Here is a 22,542-nt window from a genome sequence, read left to right as displayed (position 1 = left end):
AGTGGACTTATGATTACTTTTTCATGCAGTACAAGGAAAGAGCTGTGTGTCTGATATGCCAGAATATAGTGTCTGTGTTCAAAGAATACAATTTATGTCGACACTATGAAACTCAACATAAAGATAAATATGATTGTTTGGTCGGAGAAGTGAGAAAAGATAAAATATTAAAACTGAAAAATACATTAACAACTCAGCAAAATACTTTTGTGAAGCAGAAGCAGCTAAATATTTCATCACTGCGAGCAAGTTTTCAAGTTGCCAAGCTAATAGCGTGCACTGGCAGACCATTCGTGGAGGGAGAATTTGTTAAAGAATGCCTTCTTTCTGTTGCCAAAGAGATTTATTTAGTACAGTGAGTCTTTCAGGACCTACAATTACACGGAGGATTGAAGAAATGGGAGACAATTTGCATCAGCATTTGCAAAACTCCACAAAAAACTTTCCTATTTTTCCTTGGCACTCGACTAAAGCAATGATGTTCGTGATTCTGCACAACTTCTAATTTTTATTCGTGGGACGAATGACTATTTCGAAGTCACAGAAGAACTTGCTGCACTGTAAAGCATCAAAGGAACAACTACAGGAGAGGATATCTATGAAAAGGTTTGCCAAACTGAATGGTTTGGAGCTGAACTGGGCTAAACTATCCAGTGTGACAACTGATGGTGCTCCTAGCATGGTGGGGTCTAAGAAAGGAGTAATTGCTCGCATTAACCAAGAGATGGACAAACATAACCATTCTCATCCAATAGCCATACACTGCCTCATCCACCAACAAGCGCTGTGTAGTAAATCACTGAAGTGGGACTCTGTTATGAAAATTGTGGTATCTTGTGTTAACTTCATTAGAGCTCATGCACTAAACCACAGACAATTTCAGGTATTTCTGTCTGAGCTAAATGTTGACTATGAAGATGTTCTGTACCACACAGAAGTCCGTTGGCTGAGTCGAGGGAGAGTTTTGAAACGTTTCTATGACTTACTTCCACAGATTACAGCTTTTCTGCTTTCAAAAAACAAAAGTACCAGAGCTCAATGATGCAGAATGGAAATGGCACCTTGCCTTTCTGACAGATGTAACAGAGCTACTCAACAGTTTCAATGTGCAACTTCAAGGAAAGGGGAAGCTCATCTGTGATATGCAATCACATGTCAAAGCATTTGAAGTAAAATTAGGCCTCCTCATCAAACAAGTGAAGGAGGAAAACTTCTGCCATCTCCCCACAACTCAAAATCTGTTAGCGGAAAAACCATTGGTTGCATTCCCAAACAAAACGTGTGGATTCACTGGAAAAATTGCAAAAGGAGTTCCAATTTAGATTTAAAGAGCTTCATCTCCATGAACAGGACATACAGCTTTTCCGTAACCCATTTTCTATTGACATTGAAAATGTGGATACAATTTACCAAATGGAACTGGCTGAACTGCAGAATTGTGACTCTGAAAGACGCATTGAAGTCAAGCAGCCTTCATAATTTCTATGCATCTCTCCCCTCTGAGACATATCCTCATCTCAGGAACCATGCACTCAAAATGGCAACCATCTTTGGCAGCACTTATGTCTGTGAACAGACTTTTTCCAGAATTAAACATTTGAAATCTCCAACCAGATCTAGACTAACGGATGCACACTTGCATCACTTGTTACGACTAGCAGTGACAAATATGGAACCGGACATTGACCATCTCATTAGCCAAAAGCAGGCCCATAGTTCCCATTGAAATAATGGCAAGTTTGTTGATTTAACTTTACTTGTTCTTCATTTAAATATTGTATTTGTTTCCGTTTTGTTTCTTCACTTCAAAATAAGATATATGCAGTGTGCATAGGAATTTGTTCATAGTTTTTTTTAACTATAGTCTGGCCCTCCAACGATCTGAGGGACAGTGAACTGGCCCCCTGTTTAAAAAGTTTGAGGACCCCTGATGTAGACTGTTGCCTTGTTCTTAACCTCGGTGAGTGTACTGGCAGTCTATAATGTAGACTGTAGCCTGGTTTTTAAGCTGGTGAGCGTATTGGCAGTCTATGATGTAGACTTTTTCTTGGTTCTTTCAGTAATTTAAATATGATTAAAAAAAATAAAACCACGACAATTCGATGGCAAGATAAGCGTTCGTCATCAGGAAATGAGAGGTTAGCCTCTAAAGGCAAACTGTTTATAAAGGTTTAGAGATGGGCGTATCCCAACTCAGCTGTATCTGCGGCAGCAGTTACATTGGGGAAACTAAGCGACATGTATCGGACCGTATTTATGAGCATAAGGCAGATTTGAAACACAGTAGGACCAATACTTTTGCTGTGGCTGATCATTATTTTAACGCAGCTGGTCCACACGAAATAGATTTCTTTAAGACGATGGTACTTTGGAAGCCTACTGGCTATCAAGAAAGATTTGTTCATGAAGCCATCCATATATACAGACACGATTTCAACCGAGATGATAGTTATAATCTAGGATTGAAGCTTTCGTGACTGCAGGAAGTACTATACACATTGGTTCTTTCAATAAAGTCACGTATGTAGAAATAAAATAAAAATTTAATAAAAATCGATCACGACGTTTCGAACGCAACACAAGCGCTCGTCCTCAGGTGAAAATGGCGTAAACCACACAGCGAGGGAACACACAGAGCACACCGAGAACGGCAAACTGCACGGAGGCAAATACAGCAAGAAGATGGGAGATGCGAACTTAGCAAACCTTAGAAATATAATGCGATGCAACCCAGTCGGCCAACAACACAGTTAGACACTAAACCCGGTTGACCACGTATTTCAAAAGACTGCTAAATCATGTGTCAATTTTCTAGGTTGAACACACCAACGCTAACAGAGGATAAGGACTCATGAACAGACACGCGGTACAAGGTCGCAGAGATACATACACAGAGAAGACACACAGAGGGAAAGGTGTTTTGGGCAGTACAGAGGGACACAGCGAGCAACACCACACCAAGAGACATACACACATGGAGAGGCACACGCAGAAAGACGCCCGGAGGGATAACGTACAGGAACTTATATAGGCTGTAGAGGTGGGGGAAGGGAAGGGTAACCCTGCATGGACATGCAAATACCAATGCAGGAAACAAATCGGGGGAAACACATGGGAAAACGAAGACACCAACCACGGTAAACCAAAACGAAGCCAAATTACAACAAGTAGAGATACATACACAGAGAAGACAACACAATAAGGTTTGCTGAGTTCACTTCTCCCATCTTCTTGCTGTATTTGCCTCCGTGCAGTTTGCCGTTCTCTGTGTGCTCTGTGTGTGATGTCCCTCTGTGTGTTCCCTCGCCGTGTGGTTTACGCCATTTTCACCTGAGGACTAGCGCTTGTTTGTTTTGCTTTTGAAACGTCGTGCTCTATTTAATTTTATTTCTACATATGTGACTTTACCGAAAGAACCAATGAGTATAAGATGGTTATAAACTCAGCAATCATTGGAAAGATGTCATCAACCACTTTGGGTCATGACTTGATTTGTGTATTCTTGTCAACCTCCACCATCAGCAGTGTGGGTATGTGGAGCGAGGTGCAAATGATTGCCCGGTGGCCCTTTTGATTGGTGTAGACCCACTGCGTTGGCGTTGCTTTCTCCTACATTAACATTAGCTGCCCCGCCCATGGTGCTGGCACACTTGGGCTACGCCCATCTCTAAACCTTTAAAAACAGTTTGCCTTTAGAGGCTAACCCCCCTTTTCCTGATGACGACCGCTTGTGTTGCAATCGAAACATCATGGTTTTTATTTATATCTATTTTTTAAAAATGTAGTTTTATTATATTTTAATTACTGAAAGAACCAAGAAAAGTATACATTATAGACTGCCAATATGCTCATCAGCTTTAAAACAAGTCTACAGTCTACATTATAGCCTGCCAGTACACTCACCAAACTTAATAACCAGGCTACAATCTACATTAGTGGTTTTCTGTTTATTATTTTTATAATTTTTTAATCATTTTTATTCACTTTGTTATTATTTTTCTATCTACGTGACTTTACCGAAAGAACCAAAGAATAATCGTAGTTGCATTGTTAGTGGTCTCGCGAGCACATGTCAGGGGTTCACGAGGGACCCCACCAGCCGGGCGCCTTCTGTAGGATTTGAGTGTCGTCATCACCATTCGCAATCGTAATTCCGTGTGCGTTTTTTCCCTGGCTGTTCTCACCTGGCTTCCCCTCCATCCCCCTGTCCCCACCGGGTGCATCCAGAGCACATTCCGGCTGACACCTCACCCGGAAATCAAAACGCCTCCCCCTCGGGTTTGGAGGGCTTGGGGCGGCGGCGAAAGAAGCGTACGAGCATTGACACGCACGTGCGCGTGGCTCTGGAGAAGAGCTTCCTGGAGGTGAGGCCCAATGAACAATGGTATCCTGCTCACATAAGTGAATAACCCCAGAGCTTGCAGCATGGAATGTTTAAACAACAACAACGACAATTACTTTAACTAATAAACATCTCCGAGTGTAGAGAATGTGTTTTTGTGTATGAAACTCAAGGAGCTGTGTGTGTGTGTGCGCGCGCTTGTGGTATACGCGTGGCTGTGTGTGCGTGCGCGCGCGTGTCTCTGTCCGTGCGTGTGTGCGTGTCGTAGCAGAACTGCAAACCGACATCGGAGGAGTTGAGCATGATAGCGGAGCAGCTGCACATGGAGAAGGAGGTGGTGCGGGTGTGGTTCTGTAACCGCCGACAGAAGGAGAAACGCATTAACCCACCTGCCAACACCCTGGTGCGTGCCGACTGGTTAAGGGCTTCGGCACAGGCTGTAGTAATACAGAGGGAGTGCTGTGGGTGTGGGGCTAACTTTGGAAAAGGTTTTTTGGATTGATGTTGGGGCTACATACGCGTACAAAGACTTGAACCTGTGTGCTTGTGTCGTGTTTGGTATATATGTAACGCTGAGTGCAAATAACGGACGTTGAGGCTTTTTTAAATGCAGATTATCCTTGGCCTTTAGAGAGGCGTTGGCCACTGATAACATGCCGGACGCATATGTATGTGTGCATGACAGGTAGAAAGCACCAACTCTAATGCGGTCGTGAGCTTCAACACCGCAATGATGCCCCACTCAGGTACAGCTCCATCACGTAATCCTCCGTCGGGTTTTTGTCAAGTCAGGGGCGGTCCTTTCCGTTGTTCCCCCGCTTATGAGCGCCATCGTGTGCCCGCACAATGGCACCTCCTTTCTGAGAACCCCTCGGTTTTGCGTGGCCGTGCAGGCACGTCGCTGGGCAACAGCACAGTGGTCACCACGGCGGCACTGCCCTCCACACCCATCCCTGCCACCGGCTGCGAGATGCTGACGTCTCCACGGCAGCACTCGCTCTCCAGCGGGCAGATGGCGCAGCTGGCGGGGTGGGTCCACTGCTGCGAGAGCAGCCTTGCTCAGCCCTTAACTTCTTGCCCTGTCAATTTATCAATCGATTCATTCAACTAGATTTTTTTTTATTGCTATGTGCCCTTCGCAATGAAATTATCATGGAGCGCTTCGCAAGTGAACGTTAATATTACGTCAATACATATGAGTTAATAATAAAGGTTTTTGGGTTCAATTGCGTAAGTAGAAATGTGTCGTAACCCTCCACCACCCGCCACAGCCAGTAAGGTTTGTCACGTAAAGAAACCGTGCCAATTAGTTACTACGTTGCCAGAATATCGCCCGATGTTGCTGGATGTAATTACCAGAGAAGCGTCGTACTACTCAAATTGTAAACGTTGTGGATTTACTCTCCAACACACCGGTGGGCTGAAGTAGTAACTAATTGGCGCGTTGTTTGTGACAAACCTTACTGGCTGTGTCGGGTGGTGGAGGGCTACGACACATACTTACGCGATCAAACCCAAAATCCTTTATTATGAACAATATGAGTTACACAAAACAATAAAAAGCGTACACGGTTACAAATTTGAGACAAATTATAAAACACACATTTAGCTTATCCGATTGTGTTCATGGTGTGGTCCACACAATCTCGACTAGCACGCTGCACCATGAACACCCACACACTTAGACTATCACGATAATACAGCACAGTTCTAGATTTGAAGCTTTCGTGACTGCAAGGATTCATATTCTTAGGTTTTTTCGGTAAAGTCACGTAGGTAAAACATCAAAATTAATAAAAATAAAATAAAATAAAGATCACGACGTTTCGGAGGCAACACAAGTCTCCGTCATCAGGTGGGACCGTCACAGCCAGATTAGCTGCATCAAGTGAGGCAATGATTCAAGATGTAATCCCTTAAAAGCAAGTTGAGGGGGGAGGAGAGGGGGGGGGGAGCTCATCAGAATGTGGTAGCCAATGAATGGAACATATCGGGAGGGAGGGGGGCGGGGCTCAAAGATGGCACGGAGTGCCACGTACAACGCATCGGGAGGGGGAGGGGGGGCGGGGCTAAAAGGATGGACGACGGCGTGGACGCGGTTGTGCGCAAGCAACTACTGCTGCACACGCCAACGCATTGGACAGAGAGGGGGAGGGGAGGCCTGATACACATGATAGAAAAGAACGAAAATGCCCATGTTTATACCAATGCTGGCTGAACAATGAAGAGAGTACTGTTAAACACTGGGGATGTTAACACTCGGTAAAGTAAAGTAAAATAGTGCCTGTCAGATAAGATGGTCCAAAAAAGTGTAATTAAGTCTTTTTTGCGTGGTTGATAACATCTTTCCAATGATTACTAAGTTTGTACCCATCATCACGGTTGAAATTATGTCTGTGTTTGTATATTTGTATGGCTTCGTGTACAAACCTTTGATGGTAGCCAGGAGGTTTGCAGAGAACCTTGGTCTCGGAAAAGACAATTTCATGAGAGCCCACCGAGTTGTAGCAATGATCGGCAACGGCCGAAGAATCAGTTCTGCCGTGTTTCAGATCTGACTTGTGCTCGCGGACACGATCAGAAACACGACGTTTCGTTTCTCCAATGTAGCAATCACCACAAATGCAACTCAATTTGTAGAGTCCAGGATACTGTAAGTCAGGAACGACATCCTTCACAGATGGAATCAGATCACGGATTTTATGCACTGTACTGAATCGGACTTGGATCTTATGTTTGTTTAGAATTTTGGAGATCTTTTTGGTCACGCCTGCTATGTATGGTAACGTTATAGCTTTGGTCGGAGTTTCATGTGGCTGTTTCTGTGTGGTGGGAGAGACAGCTTGGCGGATAGTACGGTCAGAGTATCCGTTCATCCTGAGAGCCCGATGTACATGTCTTAATTCACCGGTCAGGTGGTGTTGGTCAGAAATGCCATGGGCTCTGTGGTATAGCGTTTTGATGAGAGAATTATTTTGAGATGGGTGGTGGTGGGAATCCGGTTTCAAGTAGGAATCTGTGTGGGTGGCTTTCCTGTAGACAGAATGTCCCAAGGATCCGTCAGGCCTCCTCTCAAACATCCTTGTCAGCTTTGATGTAGTATCTTTGTTTACCAAAGTCCCAGTACCGGACACCCTAACAATAATTGAGGACTTAGTCCAACATGGATTGAATTCTGATGTACCTGCGCTGGTTAGGCATTGCCTCACCAACACCTATTTTACCTGGAATGGCACCTTCTACAAACAGAATGAGGGTACCCCTATGGGCTCCCCCTTGTCACCAGTTATAGCCAACATGTTCATGGAAAAGTTTGAATCAGACGCCATCCAGACATCCACCCTGCGTCCTTCCTTGTGGAAGAGGTATGTGGATGACACTTTCGTCATCTGGCCACATGGCCTCCCAGCATTGAACCACTTCTTGGACCACATCAATTCTAGACACCCATCCATCAGATTCACCATGGAAGTGGAGAAAGACGGTAAACTACCATTCTTGGATATTCTGTTTGAGAGGAGGCCTGACGGATCCTTGGGACATTCTGTCTACAGGAAAGCCACCCACACAGATTCCTACTTGAAACCGGATTCCCACCACCACCCATCTCAAAAGAATTCTCTCATCAAAACGCTATACCACAGAGCCCATGGCATTTCTGACCAACACCACCTGACCGGTGAATTAAGACATGTACATCGGGCCCTCAGGATGAACGGATACTCTGACCGTACTATCCGCCAAGCTGTCTCTCCCACCACACAGAAACAGCCACATGAAACTCCGACCAAAACTATCACGTTACCATACATAGCAGGCGTGACCAAAAAGATCTCCAAAATTCTAAACAAACATAAGTTCCAAGTCCGATTCAGTACAGTGCATAAAATCCGTGATCTGATTCCATCTGTGAAGGATGTCGTTCCTGACTTACAGTATCCTGGAGTCTACAAATTGAGTTGCATTTGTGGTGATTGCTACATTGGAGAAACGAAACGTCATGTTTCTGATCGTGTCCGCGAGCACAAGTCAGATCTGAAACACGGCAGAACTGATTCTTCGGCCGTTGCCGATCATTGCTACAACTCGGTGGGCTCTCATGAAATTGTTTTTTTCCGAGACCAAGGTTCTCTGCAAACCTCCTGGCTACCATCAAAGGTTTGTACACGAAGCCATACAAATATACAAATACAGACATAATTTCAACCGTGATGATGGGTACAAACTTAGTAATCATTGGAAAGATGTTATCAACCACGCAAAAAAGACTTAATTACACCTTTTTGGACCATCTTATCTGACAGGCACTATTTTACTTTGCTTTACCGAGTGTTAACATCCCCAGTGTTTAACAGTACTCTCTTCATTGTTCAGCCAGCATTGGTATAAACATGGGCATTTTCGTTCTTTTCTATCATGTGTATCAGGCCTCCCCTCCCCCCTCTCTGTCCAATGCGTTGGCTTGTGCAGCAGTAGTTGCTTGCGCACAACCGCGTCCACGCCGTCGTCCATCCTTTTAGCCCCGCCCCCCCTCCCCCTCCCGATGCGTTGTACGTGGCACTCCGTGCCGTCTTTGAGCCCCGCCCCCCTCCCTCCCGATACGTTCCATTCATTGGCTACCACATTCTGATGAGCCCCCCCCTCTCCTCCCCCCTCAACTTGCTTTTAAGGGATTACATCTTGAATCATTGCCTCACTTGATGCAGCTAATCTGGCTGTGACGGTCCCACCTGATGACGGAGACTTGTGTTGCCTCCGAAACGTCGTGATCTTTATTTTATTTAATTTTTATTCATTTTGATGTTTTACCTACGTGACTTTACCGAAAAAACCTAAGAATATGAATACAGCACAGGTTGTTTTTTGTCCATCCCCAATGTCCTTTTCCCCCAAGTTATTTTAAATTTTCTCAGTTAAATAAGTCTCTTAATTATTTTCTATTCCCCCTCATAAATAGTGCTGTTTTGTTGCTCGCTGCTTGGCACTTTGGCCTTTGAATCTGTAGTCGGCAACTGTGATATATAAAAATATATATCAAATGAACTATTAGTGGATTGCTATCCCAAGATGCTTCTGGAAATATAACTCAAACCCAGTGTCCAATCAATACATGTTCGATAACTTCTAGGAACTGACTTCTAGGTAAAAGGTGTTGGATGTTCCAATAAATATGAAGGCCCGAGACTGAAGGACCTCATAAGTAGTATTTGAAAATCTACAATCCATCCTGAATTTAACAGAAAGCTTGTGTGTTGATTTAAGTAAGCACAGTGGCTGCAGCATTTTGAACCAATCCTGACCTTGTCTTGTTGAGTCATGTGTTTGTATTCTAATCTCTTTTTCCCCTGTCAGTTCTTGTTGTTCACCCTATACCCCCTAACCCCACCGTGCCCACTCAACTTGCTCCCCGCGTGAAATTCATACCTCTACATGTGCGACTACTGGTTCCGCGTGATCATCTGCGTGGCGGTTGTGTGGGTAACTCTGCCTGCTCCGCGCCGTGGTGGCCGTGGTGGTGTTGTTTGTGGCAAGCGGTAGCGCAGCGATTAGTGCACTGCGCTACTAACCCGGTGACACGAGTTTGATTCCTGCTCACGGCCAAAACCAGCGACGATTTATCTGATCTGGTCCTGGGCGTGGTGCTGGCACCCCCCCACCCCGTCATGTGCCGTGCCGGCCTTCATAGGTGCTCTCTAACAGCACTTTCCCTAAGAGTTGTTAAGGCTACACGGGGGATCTTTGTAATTGTCTGTGTTGTTTTCGTCGTTCAGGGGCACTGTCGTCAGCTTCACGCCGGCGCCACTGGCATCGTCCTCGGCCCCCACCTTTGCCACCATCCAGAGTATGGCGGCAGCACCCCGCGCACTCGCCCCGCACACGTTCGGCCGATGCTGAACCCAACTTATGCACCAAATCTAAGTTGAGAACCTTCTGACCATTGTGTCCTGAGACCGTTTTGCCCCGTGAGGTTTTGTTCGTCGAGATTTTAAAAATATATACATATTCCAAAATTAGCATATTACAATGCAAAATGTTTGAATGTCTGTTATCAAAAGTAATTCAAATATCTCTTTAAGCTTTTGGGGTTGTCTCTTAATTAAGCTGCTACCAATAGAGATTGTCAATGAATGTGTCAAAAATGTAATGCACACCAGTGCGTGCTATTGATTCCACCACCTGATCCCGGCACAGGTCTGTTAGTATTTTTTTACATTGACCGACGGTAATGTGGTGATTCTAGATTTGAAGCTTTCGTGACTGCAAGGATTCATATTCTTAGGTTTTTTCGGTAAAGTCATTAGGTAAAAAATTAAAATTAATAAAAATAAAATAAAAATCACGACGTTTCGGAGGCAACACAAGCTTCCGTCTTCAGGTGGAACCGTCACAGCACGATAGCTGTATCAAGTGAGAGAGATTCCAAGAAAACAGTCCTTGTATATATACTGGTTGAGGGTGGGAGGAGCCAAGGTAGGCCCTGAATATTATTTTTGTGAGGTTCGGTGCGGCTGAAGCACGCTGTTAGGAATGAGCCTTTGTTGTGAAAACTAGGTGCGGATGATGTAAAGGTGCGTGTAAATGGGACTGCGCCTTTAGTTATGTCGAGGTGATGCGACTGAAATCGCTGCCAGGAAATGAGTTTTTGTTGTGTAGAATGGTTGACTTAGTCTATTGTTATGTAGAGATGGTGCGGCTGAAATTGCTGCCAGGAATGCTCCAAATATGTGTAGTTAAATCTTTTTTGCATGGTTAATAACATCTTTCCAATGATTACTAAGTTAGTAATTTTGCATGGTTAATAACATCTTTCCAATGATTACTAAGTTAGTAATTACTAACTTACTAAGTTAGTAATCATTGGAAAGATTTTATTAACCATGCAAAAAAGATTTAACTACACATATTTGGAGCATTCCTGGCAGCGATTTCAGCCGCACCACCTCTACATAACAATAGGCTCAGTCAACCATTCTACACAACAAAGACTCATTTCCTGGCAGCGATTTCACGTGACTTTACCGAAAAAACCTAACAACATGGTAATGTGGTGCTCGCACCGTATTTACAGCGTCTGCCTTAACATGGATATCACTCCTGTGACACCTTTCATAAGAGCAGGCCAACCGTGTGCCGTTGTCATGGGCTTTTGAAAAATCGCTCAACAAACGAACATTTCAAATTAAACCACTACCTCTTCAGTTCTTACGATTTGACATGCGTCCATTATTTTAGGCAGGATGAGTGACGCACACAATCGAAATATTACATCACGACGACGACAGTGATGCCGACCCCCCCCTTCCACTGCCTCTCCGCCCCGTACAGCGCTGCAGAGTGGGGGGACCCTGATTGACGGGAGCCTCCTGATCGGCAGCTCTGCGGGTGCCGCGGGCTCCACCCCGCTGTTCATCAGCGCGGCGGGGATCCCACTCGTCAGCACCGTGGTCACCACGCCCGCCGGCACCAGCGCGACCTCCGACGCCACGGCGCGCGTGCAGTAGCCGCCGCGGTGACGCGCGTGGCCTCTGCCTCGCCCTCAACAGCCGCAGCCAGGCCTTGCCAGCACCACGCTGGCTGCCGACCGGGCCGTGGCGATGGATGTTGAGGGTGCGACGTCTGTGTAATGAGAACAATGTCAAAAAAACAACATTGGTGGGAGACTCGAGGAGAAACAGCGGTCGTCGTTGCTGACAGTAGAAACTTGTGTTTGTTTCCCTTACTTCATCACCACGGCATTTGCTTAGTCTGCCCCATCATTGCCACAGCCTCTGCAAAAACCGACTGCCTAACTACTGCCACCACAGGAGCCGGGTGAGTGCAGCCCACCATGAGACTTGATGTGAGGGGCAGAGGGACTTCAGCTGCTGCCGCACCAATCTCGGGACCCCGAGACTGTAAACACGGCAGCCGTTGGCCAGTTATTACCAGGTGGTGGATCAGGCTGTCGTTCAAAACGCACCGCCAGAGTGCGAGCGGCAAGCACGCCAGCCAGCCAACGTTCCTCAACAGTGTCGCACACCCACATGGCAGTCACACCCTCCGCCCATGGGAACCGCAGGGCAGTGCTGACCCCAGCATAACCATGCTTCTCGTGTTAACGCCGCCGCTACTTACATGCGTTTTCAGAAATATTTGTGGCATTGCCATGGTGCGCTATTTAGGTTTTGGGCAGAGCATCGTGAAGTGGAGAGGCCATTTTTCTCCACCCCGACAAGATGAGCCGTTGCTCTGGACCTGAGTGTGGATTCTCTTCAACCCACCGGTGCCCTCAAGTTGTTAATCTGCCAGTGTGTACTTCTACTGAAGTGATAAAGAGATCAACTGTATCAGAGTGTATTCGGATGAAGCCCTATGGTACAACATTTTATAGCCTACCCTGAACACTCTTGTGATGCATCTGAACGCACACCCTTGGAGGTCACGGAGCTTTTTGGCAAGTATCCGTATGAAAACTTTGCAGATTATCCAAAGATTATCTCTGTGTGCTCTGTGTGTGTGTTTGTGATACATGTGCGGTCAGGAGACTTGTGCGTCCAGCTGAGATTGAATTGAGTAATTTCTGTTTTCTTTCTCCACCCGTCGTGATGCGTCTGGTTGTTGCAGACGTGGTGACGAGCGAGACGCAAGCAACTATTGAAGTGCACAACTAGTTTTTGCCGATGCTGTCCGTTTCGCACACAGCTCTTGTTTTTAAATGCTTGTTCCACAGTGAGGGAGACATGGTTTTCATTTGCACAAGGAGGATGAGAAGCTGAAGTTGGATTTTACATTGTAAATGGTACATGCTGCATTATGAGGCTGTTTTCCATTGCCAAATATGTGTAGTCACGCCCCTTTGTACGTATTGTATGTTGAACTTTTTAACACGTAGGCTTTCGTGACCAATATCATCCATAATAGAGGTTTTTGGGTTAGATCACGTAAATATATAAATGTGTCATTAAAACCCGGCACCACCCGACACAGCCAACTAGTAAGGGTTGTCATGTTAACGGAAAGTGCCAATTCGTCACTAGTACAGCACACCGGTGTGTTGGAGTGCCAAGCCACAGCATTTACAATCCGAGTACGACGTTTCGCCAGTAATTACAACTAGCTTCATCAGGCAACAGCCAGAATTGGCATGTTCTGTTTACGTGACAACCCTTACTAGTTGGCTGTGTCGGGTGGTGGCGGGTTTTAACGACACATTTACACGATCTAACTAAAAAAACCTCTTATTGATGTTGAACTTCTTTCGCACCCTACGTAGCTAATTGTGCTAATCGGAGGTGCGAGGGAAGGATAACAAACTAAGTCAGTTCAGAGAGCAGCCTGCTTTTAAACCTTCAGGTTTAACTTTCTGCCTTTAGGTCACAAGATTGCAAATGTGTGCACCATCACTGCCTTCTGTCTCCTGCCGCCCGAGCAATAGAGTCCGCCCGCTGGATGGCTCGATGTGCTTTCTCACCCAGTATTCGTCGAGCTGCCACTTGGAACAGGCAGGGGCAGTTGGGAGAGGTGCGTGGGGAATCGCCAGCACCGTTTAATGTAATCGAGTAAGCCTGGTCCTCAATCGGTTGGGCATTGTAGGCGGGTGGTCAGTGTGAAGGGTGTGTTTAATTTGCCAAGGGAAATGCAGCCGGACAGTTCCAGCCACATTGAGTTGAAGACTATCAATCACTCTCTTCTCGTGTCCAACAAATCCATTGTCATCTTTGTGATGTTACTTCATACTTCTAAGAGTAAATTAGTGGTGCGTGCTCATGTTATTTTGTGAATAATAATAAGACATTGTTAGGTAAATTAAGATTAGTGCAGGCTACAATAGTCCCATTTTCTTTCGTGCATACACTGCTGCTTTCTCATCACAGTTCTCATTGCTCCGATGTCGGATTTGTTTTCTTTTTTCACATTTGCACATGAGTCTAACATTCGGGCATGTTGGTCTGGTTACATTAAGCAATGTGCTTGTGGGTCAATGTATTCCTGCTCATCACTTGAGCCCGGTTGTTGAGAGTGCTTGGAGTGAGACAAAGTGCAAATCGAAGAGAGCTGTCCGTCACCCCCCCCCCCACCACTGCATGCCGTTTGTAAACAGGAAATCTTCCATGTGCGCAGCTTTAAACAAAACATATAAATGCACGTTTGGTGAGCTTTAACTGCTTTCAGCTGGCACGGGGATACGGTGCTCTGTGTTCATGCAAAAAAAATAGAATCTATGAACTTGATAGCCAGGGTCAATTCATCGAGTTGAACATATTTTAACGTGAGATGTGACTGCATGCCAAGAATAATGTTTTGATGAGGGTTCGGTAAGGTTCTGAATTGAGTAAGTTATGTCGCTCGGGGCAAGTCCTCCTCGTCAAATGAGGCAGCATTACAGGAGGTGTTCATTGTAAGAATGAGAATATTTATCCTGGAGGAATCCGACGAGCCATGAAGCTCTTTGTCACGTGTTGTTGATGCTACTCGCGCAGATTTCTGATTCGTCGTCTTGCGACTTCGACAAAATATGAAAGAAGCTGAACACACGTCCTTACCTTGTCACTCGTCTGCCGCCTGCCGGCTTTCATGTGGAAGTGCTGAATTTTGGCGACTTAGCTTCCTCTGCTCAGGATTAATTTCTGCATCGCACGGGAGTAACAGCCGATTAGAAATTGGCTGCGCTTCTCGCAGCTGAATAAGTTGGGTAAAAATAGAGAACTGGATCGAAATAACGACGGTCGTTTGTGTTTCAACATCGATTCACGTGGCACATTCAGCAGCGTCGAGTGGTAACTTCTATTGGAGATTGAGTTTTTACTCCCTTCGTTGAGGGCATTCATTTATCTCTTGAAGCCACACCAGGAGCCCCTTTTGGTGTGCAGCTGGTCATGTAAATGAGATCGAAACCTAGAGGTCGAGGACGTAATGTGTACTTGTGCCTGCATGTGTTGGGGCTCTATTGAATTGTGGGGACTGGTAGTGGAGCGGTTGGCGAGCTGCACTACGAACCCGGCGTCCCGAGTTCGATTCCCGTTCACGGCCAACACCACTGACAATTATTTGATCCGGTCCTGGGTATCCCCTAGATCAGGGGTGGGGAACGTCCGGCCCGCGGGCCGTGTGAGGCCCACGAAATCATTTGATGTGGCCCTGCCAAGGCAACCGCAGGCGAGACTCGAAATTCAATAAATCTAGGAGCAAACCTGTAAAAGCAGTTGCGAGTAGCAACATCATCAATAGCAGCTAACATCACACGCCTCGCCAATGAGAAGCAGTTCCGGCCATCACAGGGGTGAGTTCATTAAATGTTTGACCAATTATAACAGGCAAATTTTTAAGTTGATCATTTTTGTTTGATCCGCGAATGATGTTATAAATATCCCAATGGCCCTTGGCAGAAGCAAGGTTCCCCACCCCTGCCCCTAGATCAACTCCTCAAATCAATACCTGGTGCGGTGTGTAAACATTGCCACTACGGAGACAAAGGCGGCCTAGCGTGGTACTGGCAATCCCTCGTGCCGTGCCGGCCTTAATAGGTGCTCGCTAACAGCGCCTGCCCCAACAGTCTCTTAAGGCTATATGGGGGACTTTGTCTTTTTGGGCTCTGATTACATTGGGCACTGCAGTCACAGCACTTACGGACTCTTAAGAGATCTTTTTTTTTATAGCAATGCAGTCCAAATGAATGGCAGAACGGTGAGTGGGAATGCATTCGATGCAGATCCAGTACGCGTTGCAAAAACCCGTTTTTTCTGTGCTTGGTCTTACACAAGTTACCACCCCGTTCCGAGGGCGACCTGTGGTTGGAACGATACTCTTAGAGGGAACCTGGGACCCCTGGAAGCGCTTTTTCCTATTCATTGCAGCGTCAGCTGGAGCTCCTGTTGGAGTGATGTTACAGTTCGTGGCACCATGTGCGCACATTGCTGCACAGCGTTCGAAATGTCTCGAGATTTACGCTTTCGGCCTCGAGTCGGCCGCAGCTTAAATGCTCTTCATTTGCCTTCCTTGTAGCTCTGAGTCTTTAAACAGTTTGCACGTAGCTCTGTAGAGATGCTGTGTGCGAGATCGGCGTTTCTCCGGACCTCAAAATACTTAGCATCATATCCCCCTCCTGGGAATGTTGGCAGGACCCCCCCCCCCCCAACAACCGCATCGTGAAAAAAAGTGTCCTGTGACTCAACGGGGACTTTCCTGGATAAATAGATGTTCAGCAAGTGTGTGAACCCCTTCTGAGTTAGTTCTGACCACCAATATATTTGCCCCGTCCGGCGCTCGACGTGGCTCTCATCCGTTATCCTCGCTGCCTTCGTTTCAGCGCGACTCGGCGCACAGATGTCCCTTCCCCCGTCCCCATTAAGATAGCTTCTGTGTTTAAATTTTGAGTGCGGCGGCGTGTGCTGTGCGCCACGCATTGCGCACGCAGTCGGATGATGAAGCAGGGGGAAACAAACACGGCGACATTGTAATTTAATTTAATCGTATCTTGGGGTTTTGTAGTTTTCAGAGGTTACGGGTTGTTCCAGGTGAAATAATGCTTAAAATATTGTTTAGTTTGATTTAACACGTTTTTATGGTCTTTTTTGTATATACTATATAGCAGTGGTAGTATTCCAATGAATTATTACATTGTGATGTTTTTAACAAGAGTATATTGATTGATAAACACCATTGGCTCGCAACCTGGGTGCCAAGATCCACGATTCGGGGCCCTGGATATCCGCGTTGGGCATCTTCAGGGTGGGCCCCTCAAACGTTCATTTTTCATTCGAAATATTTAATTTTATTTGCAGGTAAAGTGGTGTTGGGAGCCAGTGGATTCTAAAACATGATTTTAACATGTACATTCTTTTTTTTATATTTGTGTTATGTCCTGTACATATAGAGATATAATTCTTTTTTTAAGGTTCAATGACAGCCTGTGAATAGATTTGTGCGCATGTGCAGATGTACGTAAACCTGTATGTGCGTCCCCTTAAAGTCTTAAGCGCTGACTTCTATCTAGTTACAATGCTTCATTTCCATTTATCTGGGTCGACACTTTCTTCCTAAGGCGATGCAGTTGGTCGCGAAAGCCTCCCTGTTAAAGGGCACACTTCGACGGTGATTAGAAACCCCCACGGTGAGCTTTCGGACTGGCGTCACAGAAGTCACTGTACATCCGAACTTATACATAAAACAGAAAGAATTGTCGGTGCTTATTGTGTGGCAGATACCGATGCCCTAAAAAATCGCGTTGGAAGCCAGTGTCCATCGCCGACCCTACTTGTTTATCACCGAGTCATTCTAAGTCCTCACCGATTGCGGATTGGTTCCAGCGGTATTTTGCTTAATTCTGCGAGCGCTGTCCATACCAGCAGTGCACGCGAATGAACAGTGCGTTCAGCCGACGAAGACTTTTGATGTTCGAGGTGGCCAATATAATGGTACAAATTCCCAACGGCAGTGTCCCATTTAACAAACAGCAAAAAACGTGTGACAGAATATCGTCCTTTATTGGTTAAATGCGCATTTTGTTGACAAAAAATAGGCTTAGGCGCTGCTGTTATTACGGCGTCGGTTTTTTGTGCAAGGGCTCCCTAACAAGTTTGCAGTATTGAGTTCACGACTTTCTGTGTATCTGGCGCCCCTCACTAACTCATTACGGGGTCGGACTGGGTAAGCGCCTCCCACTGAAATTAAGCCACACGCCCCCCCTGCTCGAGTAGGAAATAATAAATGATTGGTTTCACGTGGTAATGTGAGTTGCTCATATGGCGGTTACCGACACGCTGCGACTAGGAGCGTGTCGTTGACCACCTATGAAAACCAGATTTAGCCCGAGTACTAAAATCTAGTTTTATCTTAACCCGGTCTAAAATTATGAATTTATAGCCACCGATTAACTAAGCTGTGACGTGATGAGATTAATCATCTCTTATGCAGAGGCTGTCTGCATGACATAACTGTTGTTGTAAAGGAATCGAGTAGTTAAAAATGCTCCGATTTTTTTTTGGAGGTAATTTTCACATGATATTGGCAATGACGCAGATACGGGGCATCTACTCTTGCGAATTGTGTCACAGGGTGTTTAATGTCCACTTTACGTTGCACAGTGCGATTTTGTATTTAGCATGAGCAGTTAGACAAATTAAAAACCAGTTCAGTGCAACCATTTTGACCAAACCATTATTTTACAATGAGACAATAAAGAATATAGTACACATTGAAGCATTGGGAAAAAAAATTTTAATAATAAAAAAAGATTTATTCAAAACTGAGTTCATTAAAAGTGTTTTACGAGTAGCTTTCTGTTTCGCTGAAACCAATTTCTTTCATGTAAAAAGGGCTAATGCATACGGTTAACCCAGTGCCACATACGTCACGAAAGTTAACCTCACGTGAATACACATAGGCCATGACGATGCAAATAAGAAAACTATTTTTGTACCGTCGGCAAGACAGACTTTCGCTTACTGTAACAGTAGCTCGTACGGTTCGGGTTTGTGCTCGTGTGCGTGCGCGCCCGAGTGCCGTAGGTACGCGTGGCGCGTGCGCCTACGATCTTGACCCCTCGAACACTCGGACCCATGACCCTCGTGCTCGCACCTCCCCTGGGATGAACGGGTACAGAGAAGAGTGGCTGTGGATGTTGGAGGAGTGCACCATTTACTTAAATACCTCATCTGTCTAGAAACCAAATGTCGAGCTTGCCCTAGTTGCACAGTTGGGAGTTGCATTGTTTAGTGGCTTTGTGCGTTCACGCGCAGCACTGCTTCAAATCGTGATCGATGACGAGCTCAGTTTGCTGATTAGGATGTGTGATGGGCGAACCTAGAGACGGGACCGCGATGATGAACGTGCATGGGGTTCAGGTTAAAGTTGCTGCACGGCACTTGGATGTGCGTTGTGCTCCCTCGCTTCGGACCGTTCCATTTCGCGTCGGGGTGACGTGACGTTCCTGCCACCGGATGTCCAGTTCCGATGTGCAGGATCTGCCCTGCTGCTTTGACGATTGTTCCCCCCCCACACCCCCGTCACATAATTTCCTCTGTGGGTGCCTCTTGAATGTGATGCATAGGTGAGGTGCACGCCTGCATTGTACGAATAATAAGCGTAGCAGTTGTGACACTCCAGTCCGCTCGACCCCTCCCCGCGGTGCATCTTCAGTTCAGCTTTCCCCATGTTTTGTCATGTTCACCAACTGAATTGGAAATTGGATAATCAGTGGCACGCGTTGTCCATTGGTTGGTGAAGAAGCTGGACTGGCAGGTGGGCTGTGTGAGTTACGCGAGGGTTGTCGTTCCATAACCATTGGTTTCGTATGAAATGTCATTCGTTTTTATCTCATTGTTGCATTCTGTGGGTTAATTGTTTAGTGTCTGAATCGGCTGAAATAAATAATCCACGGTTCACGTCCATTTCCCAGGTGGATTGAATACATTTAGCAGGACAATTGTTGAGCACACGCGCTGCATCGACACTTGTGGTTTACATTCTGTCCGAGACACACCTGCCATTTTCATATCTGACTAATTTACATTGCATCTGGAGGAGTGGTAATGGACGGGGGTGGGGGGGGGGGAGTCTTAAGGACTGGGACATGAGACAACGCCTGAGGCAACGTCTGGTGTCTGCCATTAAAATGCTTGAGTTTTCACTGTGGGTCAGTGTTAGCTCCTCCGGCCGTGCCCAGCGTTGGTCTGGAGAGCTGCCCATCACTGTTACGTTTCACGAGGGAGGCCTCGTTCACCCCAACACCCGCTTGCCTGCGTAGCCCGAGGACTCGAGGCTCAACCTGCAAATGCAGCGACGGGCGGTGTCTGCTGCTGCTGCTGCCGGCAAGGTGCCACCTTAAGTCCTACTGCAGCTGGCGGGTTCGAGCCTCTTGACCTGGATGATGCGACGACCCGCGTCTGTACGCAAAGCGTTGTTTGTATGCGTGCTTTCCGCAAACAAGTGGCGTTACGCGTTCGCCGTCCGCGTGAGCTGCGCGAGTTCCTACGATGCCCGGTGGTTGTAGCGTCTCGAGCAGAATGTGACGTTCATCTCAAGTGCTACGTGCAACTCCGATTGTGAACTGTAACGAGACGAGCGAAATGTGTGCTTTGTTTGATTCGTTTTGAAACCAAAGAGAAGCATTCTTTGCCCGGAAGGGATCCCCAGCTCGGGGGGGGGGGGGGGTGTCCGCCTGGGTGCCTGAATAATAATTGTGGTTTTTTTTCACTGAAAATTTTAACTAAAACCAAAACTGAATGCTGTACTGTGCTGTCCGTGTGAATGTGTGCACATACGACTTGTACAAACTGACCCTGTGTCGCCTTGCTTTATCGTACAGTGCCATTAAAACGCTTCAGCGGATCCGGCCCCGTACGTCGATGCTCGTGGTAACTCCTGCATTGGTGGGATTTGCCCCCCCCCATCCCTGGTTTTTGTGCTCTTATAACGTGTGGTGTGCGGAAGCAGTCGAAGAATACTGAACACTTAAATCAATGACTACTTCACGTAATTGTCCCGCCTGGCGAGCGCTGCATTGCTTTCCAGGGGGTGAATGGAGGGCCCTCGATCTGCCATGATGAACTTTTAAAGCCTTGCCCTTCACTTAGGCATGGCTTTGAATATATCCGTGTAAAGGAACGTTCACAGAGAAAATGGAATACAGTTATTAATTATATTATACATGCTCAATCGCTGGCGCAGTGCCAGTGGTTTGGGAATTTCTCTAATGTAGAATGTCCATTGAATTTTAAGTTATGTAGTTTTTTTGGGGTTTGCTTAAAAAGTATCGAGGATAATTTCTCTAAACTTACTCATACATGCCTGATCCGTGGTCCGGTTTTATTGTACGATCAGTTTCCTGCACATTCATCCGCAGATTGGTTATTAGGGTCCACCGAGCGCACCTTTTGGCTAACGAACACAAAAGTTGGACCACGGAGGGGGGAGGGGAGCATGCATGGCATACGACATGAAGTTTAAGGAGATCTTGGCTAGTGTGAAGTTACATCTGACCCTGCAAATGCACATGGGGTCAAGCGATCGCACGAGGCAAAGCTGGCCCTGTTCATCTGGTCCATCGTGCAGCAGCTCCCTTCACCCTTTGACTATCACTGTTATGTTCTAATACAACCTTAATATATTGGGTTTTCTTAAATAATGTATGTTTGAGATTTTGGTACTCCTGTATTTTAAGTATTAAAGGTATCTAGTAAGAGTGGCCTTGCGTTCTGACTGCCTTCCATGAGTGCGTATTGCCAGGTGCTTCTGTTGGTACCCTTTCCACACATCGATTACCTCGGGGGAATTTATCTAGATCCAAGTTGACTTCACTATTTAAGATTTGTCAGGACGATGGTTCTTCCAGCTGTGGACAATTTTGTTCAGTCAAAACGTGAACCACCTACAATTCAATTAACATTTCTACCTTCAGTGTTGCAACTATTTTTTGTTTCCTGCTAAATATACACATCTATGCTCCCATGCCTTGTTAGACCTACCTCGCCGAGTTATTTGTCCCAGTTACAGAACCTGTCGTGGTTTTACTTGCCTCTGAGAAAAGGTTAGAGCTATGGTTGAAAAGATACATCTCCACCTGCAAGCTCCTCTTCGGAGGATCATGGCCCACTCAAACTCAGTCTGTGATAACTATGCTTGCGTGTCAACTGGGATTAAGTGGCAGTGACTGGACAGCCCCATTCACAAGTGGTTATGGCCCGAATCCTCTGGCATCTGTAGAGGGGGGGGGGGCTTTAGGGAGGGAGGCCTGCTGGATGCCTTGCAGTTCGCATGGATTTTCGCTCTCATCGCAAGCGATGGTGGTGGCGGCACCGTTGGAAAAGTAATTTTCATTCGCATACATCGTCAAAACTCGTTTCACTGCCACGGTTGCATCCCGCCCACCTCCACGGGAAGATTCTTCTGCCCGCGTCTGGACCCGTGCCCCAAGGAGTCCCGTGTGGAAGGTGGGAACTGCAGGGGGCCCTTCGTGGGTGGATCTCCCCAGGTGGTGCTTGGCTGTTGGTGACTGACTCCGTTCCAGTTATGGAAGGGATTTGTTGTTGTCTCAGTCTGTACCAAGTCCCACGGAGTCGGAGGGGTTTGATATTTTGGGGGATTGTACAATTTCGTTAACTCCAGCGCAGGTACCTCGGGTAGGGTGTGCACGTATTTAGAAGGGTATTTTTGGTTGGCAAAAGCTGGTTGGTGGCACTTCCCAAGCGGTATAGTTATAGCATTACATTGGCAATGGTGGC

General features: G+C 46.3%; 1 protein-coding gene across 11 annotated transcripts in view; it reads left to right on the top strand.

Moving 5' to 3' along the window:
• The window catches only part of LOC144719616 (POU domain, class 2, transcription factor 1-like), a 116,939-nt gene extending 95,433 nt beyond the window's left edge, over window positions 1-21,506 (top strand). For 10 of the 11 annotated variants that reach the window (XM_078595781.1, XM_078595724.1, XM_078595774.1 and 7 more), the window contains 6 exons: window positions 4,228-4,364; window positions 4,611-4,745; window positions 5,028-5,088; window positions 5,236-5,371; window positions 10,114-10,184; window positions 11,669-21,506. In XM_078595781.1, coding sequence (XP_078451907.1) covers window positions 4,228-4,364; window positions 4,611-4,745; window positions 5,028-5,088; window positions 5,236-5,371; window positions 10,114-10,184; window positions 11,669-11,844 — 716 coding nt within the window. In that variant the 3' untranslated portion in view covers window positions 11,845-21,506. The remainder of the gene's footprint in view (window positions 1-4,227; window positions 4,365-4,610; window positions 4,746-5,027; window positions 5,089-5,235; window positions 5,372-10,113; window positions 10,185-11,668) is intronic. The other variant, XM_078595713.1, reaches the window with a different exon arrangement.
• The last annotated feature ends 1,036 nt before the right edge of the window (window positions 21,507-22,542 follow it).

Source organism: Lampetra planeri, chromosome 1, assembly GCF_965212315.1.
Source record: "Lampetra planeri chromosome 1, kcLamPlan1.2.h2, whole genome shotgun sequence".
In the NCBI taxonomy this organism is placed as follows: domain Eukaryota; kingdom Metazoa; phylum Chordata; class Hyperoartia; order Petromyzontiformes; family Petromyzontidae; genus Lampetra; species Lampetra planeri.
This window is presented reverse-complemented; position numbering and strand designations above follow the sequence as displayed.